Raw genomic sequence first — 13365 nt, 5'->3', positions numbered from 1 at the left:
CAGACCACATCATAGGCCCGGCCATTTTGAGTGTGAACAAGATTTAAACTAAACGAATAGCACTGATTGATTTAACTGAATACAACACAGCTCTGAGAGAGATAATCAACTCACCATCGTCTTAACATCAAGATTTTCCGTCTCCAGTAGACTTTAGTCTCCAGCTCGTAAACGGCATTTTTTAGTCTGTAAAATAATCAAGAGAACAACATAAGTGATTATGTTTTTAAAAAAGGCTTTAGCACCCCATTGTGATCTCTGAGGCTCTGTTTATATGGAGAAATGTTGTCCCTGATGGGAGGGTCAACCTCATTACCAAGCCACCCTGGGCGTGAGATCTTTTCATGCGTTTCTTTTAAACAAACAAGACTGCAAGGTAGACCATACTCGTGAAAAGTAGACTTTGCGAGACACCACCACGACTAGAACCGATACAACAGCAGTCCAGCTCGTAACCAGAACTGGATATATGATTTCCTGTAATCTGATTGGCTCACTCACTGACCAAAACATTGTTCTGACCGCGAAAAGACTAAGCTCTAGTGCGTCGGTAAGCAAATATGGTTTCGGCTCTCGAGTCTCCCATGAAAGAATATAACAAGCTCGAATAGAGCAACGGAATCCCGATTTAACCCACGTTGCATTGAACCTCCATATAACTCAAACCAGTGGTTTTCCTTGGATCTACGTTACGTATTTTAACACTTCAATTTAACGCACGCTTTCGCGAATCAATTTGAATCATTTCCTTCAAGGTAGGGTGACCCAGGGGAGCGAGCAAATTTTTTCATATAAACAGATTGATTTTTTTTGCCTCCCTTCCAGGGAACTCTTCTCTTTCCCCAAGCCCCCGTCCCCCTAGACCAGCGGGCTCTGGGAACAAATACGGATCGGAGCATGCGCAAACGTTAATATTGGTTAAACAAAATGGGGGATAATTTGAAATTGAAGTCGGCGCAAAATCGTTCCGCTTTTTGGAAAAGGCCGCCATATTAGTTGTTTTAAAACAACTTTCGCCATTCTTTTAAACCGAGACGGCCAAGTTTTGGCGCGGTAAACAGCGACATTTTTTCTCATACGAACGGCTTGGCAAAAGGTGGCTCTGAGGGAGGGTAACCCTTCTAAAAGAATCAACTCTCCTCCACATAAACAGGCCCTGAGAACGGCGTTTTGGTTAAAAGTATACCCCTGGGTACTAAACTATTTTAGGCGTAACTGTCCTAGCTTACGTTAATGCACAACACCTTGGCCCGAGGCTCGACTCTTCGTCCGGGAATCGAACAAAGAATCAAATCAAGTTAGCCTAAAAAAAAAAAAAATCAAAAAAAAAAAAAAAAAGGGAAAAAAAAAAAACAAAAAAAAAAAAAAACGCAACCTGGACATATCTGACCATGCAATATTTAGCCCGAAAAGAAACAAGATATCCCCCTCCTCCCATCTTGCAACTTGCCCCAAATTTTTACTAATGGAATATTTTATTAAAAAATAGATATACAAGATAAGAACACTAAGAAAAGCTGTTACCTGAAGAAATCGTCCAAGTCGTGTCCTGAATATGATGACTACCCTGTATGAACCTCAAAAGACTGGTTTCTACCCTGTTATAGAAAAGGATCAGAAAAACGTGTGAGATTATAAACGGCCCAGTTTATTTGCAAGGTTCACAGAACCTGTTTGATATATTGTTTTATACCATGCCATGGAAAATACAGCCAATCAGAATAATTTTTCAGGAAAGCCATTGTATATTCGACGTCATTAAAAACTAACAATGGTATATTGCAATTCCTGAGTTTCGATTGGTTAACAGACAATAGTATATGAGCTCATATATATCATTGACCACAAATATGGTAGCTGATACGCGTCAACGAAAACAGCTGGGGAGCTCAAATAGTTAGCCTCGTTCGCTATCTACCATCTCATATCTAAGGATACCATTAATGACTTTAAAAAAAGCCCCTTACCCAAAAGAAGCTCCTATTTTAAAAAGAAACCCCAGCTCTTTCATAAGCCCCTTTTGGATAAAGACCAATCAAACTTATTTTGATACAAATGTGGTCTTTGGCACTTCATTGTTTACATCTCACGTATCCCTTGTAGTTAGTACATAATTGGGTGATTTTTGGCTGGCATACAGTATAATCCCGATTTCTCAAACCTAGGGTTTCTCGAAACTCCCGATTTTTGACCCAATTTTTCGTTTTCTTAAATAGTACTTAACTGTAATTTAACCCCCCCACCCCCCCCCCCCGTTTCCCCTGGAGGTTCGATAAATCAGAATTTTACTCGATGTCAAATGCGCAAATGAAGGCGTTTATAAATTCAAATTGGGAGCGAACTCTCAATAATGTTGACGGCGGTGCGACATTAATTAAAAAAGTCTATTAATTTCTTACCAAACTTGAAGTTAATCTTTTCACAAACTTTATCGCGCAATTTTTTTCGCACAAATGCTAGATTGATAGTAATATTTTGTTTTTATGACTAACATACTGCATAAATTATTCAGTAAACAAGTTATAAGCAGCACATACGTATTCTAACATGCTATATTTGTGCCTAGTTTTATTTTACACGCTTTTCAAGAGAAATTCTGAGTTTACCAACTAAGATACCTCAACAAAATAGCGGTTCAAAATTTCGTACCTTGAAGAGGACTCAAGAACCATTTACTATGAGCACATTGCGGCGTCTCTGTCCAAACGAACCACGTGCAGTGCTCGCAAGACTTGGTTGAAATGAAGTACTTGTCCAGGTATTTGTGTTTAGCTACAGCTCCAAGCGATGGCACTCTCAAATTAAAGCCCGCATGATGGTTTTCCATAGCAATAAGCCTGGGAAAAAGATAGGTTTCTGCTTGTAATTTTTAACATAGATGGCAAACGTCCGACATCAAGAACGCCACATGACAAATAGTTTATCACATGTATAATTTACAATTTAAATTTTAGAGTGCCGTTTTAATGCGACCATTTTATTGGTTCTCTTCGCATAATCAAATAAGGACCATTTGAAATTTTCAAAACGAGGTCCCAGTGTTTGAAATTGAACAGAAATCGTTAATGGAAAAAACGCTGGAGACTTCAAATTTACTAAACAATCCTCGATAATTTTACCACAGTAAGAATGCCACAGGAAGGCGCAGTAGCCTGATGGTTAGTGCTCCGGACTCCGGATCGAACGGTCCGGGTTCAAGCCCTAGACACTTCACTCCGAAATAATGCTGTGGGACACCCAGCTGCGATGGACTAGCACTGCTGTGGCCGGGAACTTTCCCCATTTTCTGTGGAATGATTCCACAGAAATTGGGGTAAGCTCCCAGTCACAGACAGACCACCCTATGTGTTCGTGGTTAATAATTTGTTCACATAAGACGAACAAAAGATGATATGTTTAAATCTAAGAGAGTTATGAATAAAGCTCTCCAAATTACATTTCTAAATGAATCTCGTTCTAAGTATTTCAACAAAGGTGAATTAAATGTTAATCGACTCGTAATTGGTGTAGCTGTGTTTCAACCATTCAACCAACCTGTAACCGCCTGTAACCTATGCCGTAGCCGTCCCTAAAACCCGTAGACAATCAAATCAACTGTCCCGGGGCCTCTACGGGAAGGTGCCGCTGGATAGGGTGTATCATTTCAAATCATGGGTTTAACGGAAATATCATGTTCGCGTTTCACCAATCCCAAAACCCCAGGAGGGGGGGGGGAGGGGGACTCGCATATGAAAGTGACGGGAATGCTCGTCGTCTCGCGTTAATTTCGGATTTTTGGTCTCGCTTAGAGTGTTCCGGGCAAAACGCCCAAAACGTCAATATTTTTAGCCATAATGGTCTTGTTTAGGGTTACACACGAAGAAATATACAAATATAAACTCCATTCTTAGTTTTTTGGTATCTTTTAGGGGTCAAGAAAAGCTTGAGCCACACCCAAATTGGTCTCTTTTAGGGGTTCTTTTCAAAATTTTCCGACGAGCATCACCGTCCGTTTCATGTGGGAGTACCCCGTTCGTAAAGAACGAAAGGAAATACAGAAGTGAACAGACTTGGAATGCAAGGAAATGGGAATGCACGGGCAAGCGAAATACGAAGTGCATTACGCCTTAAAGGGAGTATGTCACGAGGATTTCGCGGTTTTTGGTCTAAACTGTTCTGAAAAAAACAAAAAACATTTAACGGAACTCAAGACATAACCTTTATTTGGGGATAGAAATTAAACTACGGCTATAAATATCGATTTTTTTTTTAAGGCGCGCGGAAACAACTTGAAAACGTTGGCTAACGTTTTCAAATTGCAATCCATTTCCATCCGAGCCATCCGCAGCCAAACGCGCTTTGGAACATTTTTTGTGCTCTGAAATAGCAATTGCTAATAATGACGTTTGTGTCGTAGGTTGCCTACGACACAAATATAAATTTGTGCTGTTAAATCTGTTAAAACCGTGACATAGCCCCTTTAACAAGCCAGTAACGGGGTGAGGGAAGCCAGAGGAATAGGTTGAGCCGAAATAAGGCTTAGAACGCTGATTTCCCTAAAACCGGGACTTTCCCTAAATCAGGGAGTTTCCTTCAAACCGTGGTAAATTCCATATTTTGTTAAATGTTAATTTCTTCGTTTATTAATAAAATTAGGATTTAATTCGTCATCATTGCGCTCAAGAGATCCCTCCCCTATATACGTGTGTAAAAAGTATCTGTCGGTAGAGTTCAGAGCCACTTTACCTTTGTGCGAAATTAACATAGCTCACAAAAGTGTTTCTTTTGCTGATAAGACAAAAACGTATTTTTTAAAAAAACTTTCACCAAGTAGTTTTAACTGGTTATTATCCTTAAACAGGTTTTCAGGCTCCTGCCTCACCTTCGACCTCCTTTCACATTGCCATGACAACGAATTTTAAGGTCAAAGCAACTTTTAGCTCATTCCCCAGTATGCCACATTGAAGTTAGGTGCATCCCTACTGCCCCTAACTTCACCGTGATTAAAACCAGTAAACATTTGACTGACCTACCTACTGATCGACATACCAACTGAGTGACCTACCTACCAGCTACGTACGTACGTACCCATCTACCTACCTACCTACCTACCCACATGTACATGTACCTACCTACTGACTAACCAACCTTCCTATTGACCTACCCATCTACCTACCAACCAGCCTTCCCATCAAGGTATGCCCAGCTTATTTACACAAACCACCATTCCAACTGAAGCAAGTTTCCCATTTATTTTATTGACAGCCCAATAAATTGCTGTGTATTAAGAATACAACACCAAGATTGTACAGGACACTTACAAAATTTGTCTCGTTAACTATTACATGTACAATGAAAAAGGCTACAACTGTTGTGTTTAGTTTGTAGTCAGCACTAGTGTGGCAGCAGAGTGTTGGTTTATCTGTGCCACATTTGACATCTCTTTACACTCCTTCTGCTTTTGAGGGCTCATCAAAATTCTCAACTAATTCTATAGAAGAGAAATAGAATTGAACTTTAGTATACACTGCACAAACCAGTTTAATTACAGCAGCTATTTAATCCTCGTTGCCACTTGTGAGAAAATTGCTCGAAAAGCCTCAAAATGCCAGTCGATATTTTTTGCAAAAGTTTGTGAGAACAAAGAATAAACTTGGCAAATTTTTGTTCGTATAAACTACTGTTGCAGAATAATGTAGCTCTCCAGCTAAGTGGTTTGTCTGCAACTTGTTTAGCCTTATGCCATGTCTTTCCAATGTTCTCCGACTATTACAGCGCTTACAGCACAGGCAGCTCATTTAATTTCTTCCTCCAAGTAAGATGTCGCTTATTAAACATTTCTATCTTCGGAGTAGGCACTTATCAACTCTCCAAGTTTAATTTTTTTGTTAGTCTGACAGCTCAAGTTTGGTTGCCAGTGAAAAGTTTTAGTCTTTAGATTAAGCTCACACTTTCAATCCTTCTTCTCAATTTTGGTCAGCAGTCTGGCGACTTCGGTTCCAATTTAATCGCCATGGCCACTAAAATGGTCTTAATTTGGAGGGTTGCTTATTCTAGGTGGGTGCTAATTCAAGGTTGGCTGTTAAATCAAATAAAAAAAACATTACTATACAATGTTGACATGTTACCTGGGACGTCATCATCATCAACATCTTCAGTTAGAGTGGGCACATGGCCAACATCAGCTGTGAACGGAACAACAATGCATCAATAAAATTGCTAGGACTGCTGACAAGTTTGACAAAATGATTACGTCTGGATTGAAACATATGTCTACTGCGTGCAATGGAGTCACACTTCTCAGCCATTCAAGTTAATAAATCTCTAGTCCAAAACACCATGCTCTGTTTCTACAGTGGAATCTATATTAACATTTTCTTAAACCTCGGAGGGAAGTGAAAAATAGGTTTGTGACATCAGCAGTAAAATTGCAGTGTTTTTCTGAGGGAAGGCAAACCACTTTTGGTCCAGCTTCATGTGTCAGGACGTTAGACAACTTAAGGGTTTGAGAAAAAAGGATTTCATTGTACTTTCGCATTTTTCTTTTGTCAAAGTACTTTACGGTTACAGTTTATTCTAATTGGGCTGCTGTCACTATTATGGTTATGATTTCACATCAGCAACATTGTGTTGTAGCGTCTCTGTGTGAAATGTTGCATATCTGGCCTGCTACAGGCCTCACTAAATTATTAGGACTTTTCTGTTAATTTAACAGGTCAGGTAACAGACCTTGTCAGGTTTTTTCCCTGAGCGCACCCCCCCCCCCCCCCACACACACACACACACACACACGCACACAAATTGGTTATTCGTTATCTGTCTGGCCCTTTAGAAACTATGCATCAAGTACATTATGTCTTGTCTCACCTGGTGGGAATTTCTCAGCCAGCTTCTTTAAATTGGACAGACTATCATTACCCTGGTTACAAAACATAAAACAATAAATTGTTAGCGTCATCAAGACATGCAATAAAAATTGTTTTGTACCTGCTGTACCCAAAGGATCATGTACGGTGCACTAAAAAAATTAAGTATTTCCAATAAACCTGCCATCTTACATCTAAAACAAAATTCACTGTAAGGGGCTTAGAGTTTTACAGCAAGGCGCCCAAAAGTGTGACCACTTTTACTTTATTCACATTTTTTCGTGCAGATTTAATCCAATCAGAAGTCAACTGAAAGCTATCCACAGCTTTTGATTGGATTAAATCTGCACGAAAGAATGTGAATAAATTAAAAGTGGTCACACTTTTGGGCGCCTTGCTGTAATGGTACACAAATAAGTTTTGGACTGAAAAATTTCCAGCTTACTGTTGGCCAGCATCACAGTTTCTGAAAGGAAATCTGCCAAGGATGGAGCAAATCGAACATTTTATTCTGAATTTCTGCAGACCATTGTTTGTGATGGCTCAATCTTCTCCATACTCGTTGCTTTTCTGTTATAGTAATAATTTTTTAACGAGGAAATCCAACTCACAATGCGGCTACCAGTGGTTTGACATTATCTTCTATTTTTACCTTGTATGTATTAAACATGTTATTGAAAATCAGGCTATATGGAAACGTCCAACGTTAAGACCAGGAACCAAACATCATTAAGAACAGGCTACTTACCAACTGATTCAGAATTCCAGGAAGCAATTCAGTGATTGCTACAAGAAAAGCAAAACATTAAAGTTAGATAACAAGGCATAACAAATTGTGGCTTTATCTTTGCAGTGGATGAGCTAAGAACTGCAGATCAACATGCAAACATGGATGTAGCTAAGAAAACACTAAGCCGGCTTATCCACAAGCCCAGCTGGAGTTTCTGGCCATTGCAGCTCTAAAAGTTTACCCAAGTCTTTATTTTCGTGTAAAATTTCAGCCAGGTTTAAGATCTCTTTTTGCTGGTAAAACTAGCCAGCAGCCAGCTCTTAGCAACATCTATGTTCTACACAGACTTAAGCTTACAAGATAAAAGATGAGCTCTTCTCCAAAGCTATTCAGTTAGCAGATCTCTGTACTTACATTTATTTTCAGACTGACCATTCACAGCAAAAGTGTTGGAAGAAAGGGAAGCTTGAACTAAGAAAGTACAAAAATAACTCAAGGTTAGGTTCCAAGTTGGAGAGGTGTGATCTATCAAGAGACCATTTTCGTATTCTCGGTATTGTACTGGAAAAAGCTTGCAATGGACACGAATGCAGGGGAATATCATTAAAAAGAGCGTCATGTCATTTGCTTTGAAAAGATTACCTGCATTAGCCTCAGTTGCAAGCTAGTTCCAGTGTAATACCAAGAATACGAAAAATAATTTATCGTATTCAATTTAATGGACTATTGGAATGTTACGTCATTTCTAAAGTGTGCCAATTTGTAAAACACAAGATTGAGCAAAGGGCTTTTTTTGTATACTGTTTTAGACAAAGACAGTAACATGAAAATCTCATAGCATTTTTCTCCACCGAAGGGGAACTGACAGCATCGTGAACAGCTTCAGTACTACCATGTGCTTCATGCTCTGTACAGAAAGTGTTATTACTGTAATGATTGCAACCTGGACACTAATTTTATTTTGATAGCTCAAACAGAGAGTACAAAATGGAGACCGGGTACTTATTAGGGTTTGCTAAGGTTAAAAGAACTGATATCCCAGGTAAATTTAATTAAGTAGATACAATGTTTCCATTAAAAAACTGCAGTTAGCATTTAGGCAATTGTTACTATTGCTGTACCTTTTGGATTAGTAAAATGAATGACCATTCCATCGTCCTTGATCATGTTTACCTATAAAAACAAAACAATTCAACAGACTTAAAATAGGTATTTATTACATACATGTACGTACTGAGATTTACCTTCTGAAAAGCCGCAAAGTAAATTTTTGTTTGTAAACCAATGTCAACCAATTACAGTCAAAATAGTCAGTGCGTGCCGCCTAGTATTCCAGAATAGTTTTGATTAACGGCGAACAGATTGCATTTTTGTTTCAAAAATTCAAATTCAAATTGAATATTCCGTAAACACGTGAACCTGTCAAAAATTATCGAATTTGATTGGCTAATTTTTGACAGGTTCACGTGTTCACGTGTTTACAGTTGGATGATTTCTAATATTCAAATTGAATTTGAATTTTTGAAACAAATAATGCAATCCATTCGCCGTTAATCAAAACTATTCTGGAATAATAGGAGGCACGCGCTGACTATTTTGACTGTAAATGGCACATATCACTTTGTTCACATGCGAGAAAGATGTTACGTCCAATCGGGAGCCAGGCATCATGTTTATGACATGTGAGATGTATCAAGTTGAAGTTCATGGTTGATTGGTGGCATTTTGCACACAAGCCATCTCTTGGCACAGCTGAAAGGCTTTTTTTCTTTTTTACAAAATTGTAATCCCAACATTAATTGAAATTTACAGCAGATCAGAAATCTAAACAAGATATATTACCTCTTCAATGCCAGGAATGCTGTTAACAGAGAGTTTCTTGAGAGTATTCTGTAACTTCTTGTCATCTGTTGTTGCCGTTTTGTGAACCACCTTCTTTTTTTCTTCTGGGTGTTCCCTGAGATTGTAATAATTCAATGCAGTGAATCACCAAATGAATAATTATTGCCAGAAGCCAATACAAGTATATTCTTATAGGTATATTCTTAAATTTTGTATGGCAAGAATGTTGTTCTGACAAGAATGAGTTTAGGGAAATGGTCAAACTATTGTACTCAGACAGGACCCACCACATATGAAAGTTTTAAGTCAAATTTTAAGGCCAATAAATTTTGTCCATTTGGCTAAACAGACAGGTGGTATCTTGTATAGCCCCCCTACCTCTACACAAGGTGGGTACTCATCGAGTACACTTGTTATGACCACTTCCCTGGAAACTAGCTTCGTAAAATCTATCTCGCGGGAGGGGGGGTAAAAGGCTCTGGAAATCCAGGCGGGAGGGGGGCTTGAACTTCAAAAAGTCTTCTGCAGGGGTCATTTCAACCGATAATTCAAGCGCTTTGAACGTTTAGTTCGGTGACACTTCAGCGCCCTCAGATCCTGAAAAAGTAGATTATATTTTTGTTCATATATTTCTCACCTGACATAAATGATAATCTAAGTTCCTTAACAGGTCTTTTTATAGCAGAAAACGTTAAAACAAGATACAAAATTAAAGAGAACCCCTCACAAGATCTCAAGACGTTGTTGCAACGAAGATCGTGAAACGCCTGACACATTTCTACTCTGCAAAAGCCTGGTGACGAATGTTGTTCACAGCGGACTTTTGACACAACGCAATGGACGAATCTGAAAGTCATCTTAAGCCGCTTTAAAAATAATTAGTTGAATTCATTTCGTGATTGGGAGCTGTTTCAAGTGCTTTTGTCTTGGCTACATTCTCCTCCGCATAAATTTTGCCTTCCCGATTTACTGACGAAAGCCAAAAAGACTTTTTGTAACTATGGGCAGTATGGCGGGCATAATAACTAAGAAAGCGGTTCACAACGCGAGTTTCAACTTTCCTTCCACTGCAGATTAGAACTTCTGGCTCTTGAAGGTAGGATATGTGAATGAAGTTATCCATTCCTAAGTTATAGAAGAATTTGGACGATAAAGAAGTTTAGACTTTTGTTATTCGAAAGATTTTGAAGAAGATTTTAGAAGTTCTCGATCTTCAGTGGACGGGACTGACCTTATGTCTCGAAAAGCAGGCGAAGAGGAATGACTATTTGACTCTTTTATCATATTTTTTACTAATCGTATTACTTTAGGACCATATCTAGCGCAGAGTAGAATAAAGGGCAACTGATTTTAATGAGCTAAGAAGGTAAACACTCGTTCACTTTTTCGTATTTTTGCTCCTTCCTTCTTTTAGATCTATGCGATAGAATTCTTAGCTTAATATTAGCTGATGCTTAAAAAATTAAACAAGAACATCTTCTTGACGTGATTGTGCATATTTTCTATTAAAATTAATTAAATTTAAGCATAATATTTTTTTTCTGGAAATCCAGGCGGGAGGGGGGGTCTTTGGTTTTGGAAATCCAGACAGGAGGGGGGGTCTTGTGCTTCAGGAAATCCAGGTGAGAGGGGGGTTAAAAAACGACCCCATCCGTCGGGGGGGTGTGGATTTTTTCTGGAATAACCCATTTCCAGCCCCACCTGGTATAAATTTCAACTAGAGTACAACTCCCTCTATAGCTATAGTATAAGCACTGAGCACTGTCAATGTGAATGACTCACCTTTCCTCCAATTCTAACTTCTTTTTGTAATCTTGATAACTTTTCTTGATTCATAATGGTCTGTAACTTAATAGAACAACAAAGCACCATTAGGAAAGATGAACGTTGATTTGATTCATTTGTCTCATGATAGAATTGCTTTCAGGAGTTAAGTGTGACACTTCAACTGCAACACTGCTAGTCTTCACCAGGCCACTAGCAGTATAGCAGTCAAAACGTCATGGTCAACACCTCAAAGTGATTCCATCATTTTATCACATAAATATATCCAAATTTAGAATACGGTTGACCCTGGTATTTCGAACTATCAAGGGAAAAAAATAGTTCAAAGTAGTGGGAGTTCGAAATAGCTGATAGTAAATGACTGAAGGGCAAATCCACAGGAAATAGGCTTACATTGTAGCTTGAAATAACAGGGAATTGGAAATAACCGAGTTCAAATTAGCAGGGTCCAACTGTAATCTTACAAGGGATGCAACAGTCTCTTGTTTGTTAAATCTACAATTCATTTATAATAAATGAAAAAGAAAGAAAAAAACAAGGTGTTAACTACAAAATATAATGTAACTAGGCGTATTTTTCAAAGTACAAATGTTTATAATAAAAGCGTAAGCTTTTTCTGTAGCAACATGACATTGCCTCTGTTGTGGAGGAATGGTGAGATTTAAAGATTGAAATGCAATTAAAATTACTGCCCCGAAATAACAGGCTTATCCCAACACCAGTCATGCCGATAATAAATATTTTTATGCATGGAAGTTTATACCGATGACAAAATCCTACAAACAAGAAATTATGGTTCTAAATTGTACAATTTATCGGTTCATACACCTTTGATGTTTTTGCTATTGCTGCACGGGTGGAGTTAAATAACAAGATTTCTCCAGTTTAACGGAAACTGCTGGAATTCATACTCAACTATTAAAACGAATTATCCATGCAGCGTGTATCGAGGAGTGCTTCGACTTCAGCAAAACATGTGCGTTTTGACTACGACAACTGGAGTGGTTCTAAGCAAATTTAACGAACTGTGAAGAACAAATACACTAAAACTTACCTGTTAGTGGTATTTGGTATCAACAGAAAAGTCGAACTCCTGCTAAAATGTCATCAAAGAGTTTTTCCTTCGCTAAACACGAGGATGACTTGATCGGCACGATGGCGTAAGAGAACGGGCCTTCATTGCGCAGGCGCTCTATTCCGGACCGCGCAATATCCAAGAGGCTGGGTCGAGCGGTCGGGAAACGCTGACCAACAGGTTCGCGGCCTCTAGCTCTGGGGAGGAGATATTCCTTTCAAAAGGATTGCGGTCTCTAGGGTACTTCTAGCCTACGTGGCCGGTGTTAGCTGGTGTTCAAAGGGGAAGCGCGAGGTGCGAGAAGAGAGCACGAAGCCCGATCGCGCATTACGCTCGAACTCCCTTTCTCCTTCGCCTTTAAACACCGGCCACGCAGGCTAGGGTACTTCTTTCGCTGAATCAATCTTCGTTCCTTGCATGCTTCAATCTTTTATCGTGGCTATACTCCAACTGTTGCAAACAACCAATTAAAATTTTCGCGCGCTCTCACTGGGCAAAACCAGCAGCCCATGACGCAGAACAAATCAGACGACGCGGTATCAGATTTACTAAATATAGTCACACATCCCGTCCGATTTGATGTCTGTCGCCCGATTTTTTGAGAAGTGTAAAACAAACGAACAAAGTAACTTTTTCAGGTCTAAAAATCAAATTTTAGTGCTAAATAAATTACGTAAACCAATCAACTTTCATTTACACTCCAACTACAATTACGGTACGCCGTTTAGCACATATTTTTTTCCTTTGTACCGCGATAAAGCGCAATGTAGAAATAAATCAGAGGATAATAAAACAAATAAACCCTTTCTGGCTTTCTAGTATATTGTATATCGGGAGGATAACGCTCTTTTTGCTGAAAAAGCGTCCTCAAAACTTCACAGCTGGCCAAGCATCCATTTTTGAAAGTGCGCTCAATAAGACTTTTCCGGCGTGCAAATGCAATTCATCGCGAAACAGTTACAGTGTTTTGCTCAATTGAGGAAGTTCGTCTGATCAGTCGCGTCCCCGGGGGGAAGGGGAAAAAGGCTCGTTTCACATTCAAAACCACCGGTCCGGCCAGCAAGTTCTGACTCATGGTAAGCGCTCTT

At 39.1% G+C, this 13365-nt stretch overlaps 1 protein-coding gene across 1 annotated transcript; it reads right to left on the bottom strand.

Annotated features, from left to right (window-relative positions):
• Positions 1-5212: 5212 nt before the first annotated feature.
• LOC144637590 (transcription factor BTF3 homolog 4-like) lies at positions 5213-11708 on the bottom strand. Its single transcript, XM_078496654.1, has 9 exons — positions 11667-11708; positions 11200-11243; positions 9418-9532; positions 8697-8748; positions 7990-8046; positions 7594-7631; positions 6847-6898; positions 6108-6164; positions 5213-5470 (listed from the first exon to the last, which is right to left on the bottom strand). The coding sequence occupies exons 1-9, from the start codon at positions 11706-11708 to the stop codon at positions 5424-5426; spliced, it is 504 nt and encodes a 167-aa protein (XP_078352780.1). The 3' UTR covers positions 5213-5423.
• Positions 11709-13365: the final 1657 nt, after the last annotated feature.

Source organism: Oculina patagonica, chromosome 14, assembly GCF_052425735.1.
Source record: "Oculina patagonica isolate OP01 chromosome 14, crgOcupat, whole genome shotgun sequence".
Classification (NCBI taxonomy): Eukaryota; Metazoa; Cnidaria; class Anthozoa; order Scleractinia; family Oculinidae; genus Oculina; species Oculina patagonica.
Note: the sequence above shows the minus strand (reverse complement) of the source record. Positions and strands in the feature narration are given on the sequence as shown.

What these genes read in the sequence shown, in the direction of transcription:
- LOC144637590 (XM_078496654.1), bottom strand. Translation starts at nt 11,708, where the DNA reads ATGAATTGTAGATTTAACAAACAAGAGACTGTTGCATCCCTT. An exon ending in TGGTCAGTCTGAAAATAAAT is followed by an intron (nt 7,632 to 7,989) that starts GTAAGTACAGAG and finishes CTTTTCTTGTAG; the next exon opens with CAATCACTGAATTGCTTCCT. An exon ending in TGATGATGATGACGTCCCAG is followed by an intron (nt 5,471 to 6,107) that starts GTAACATGTCAA and finishes TCTCTTCTATAG; the next exon opens with AATTAGTTGAGAATTTTGAT.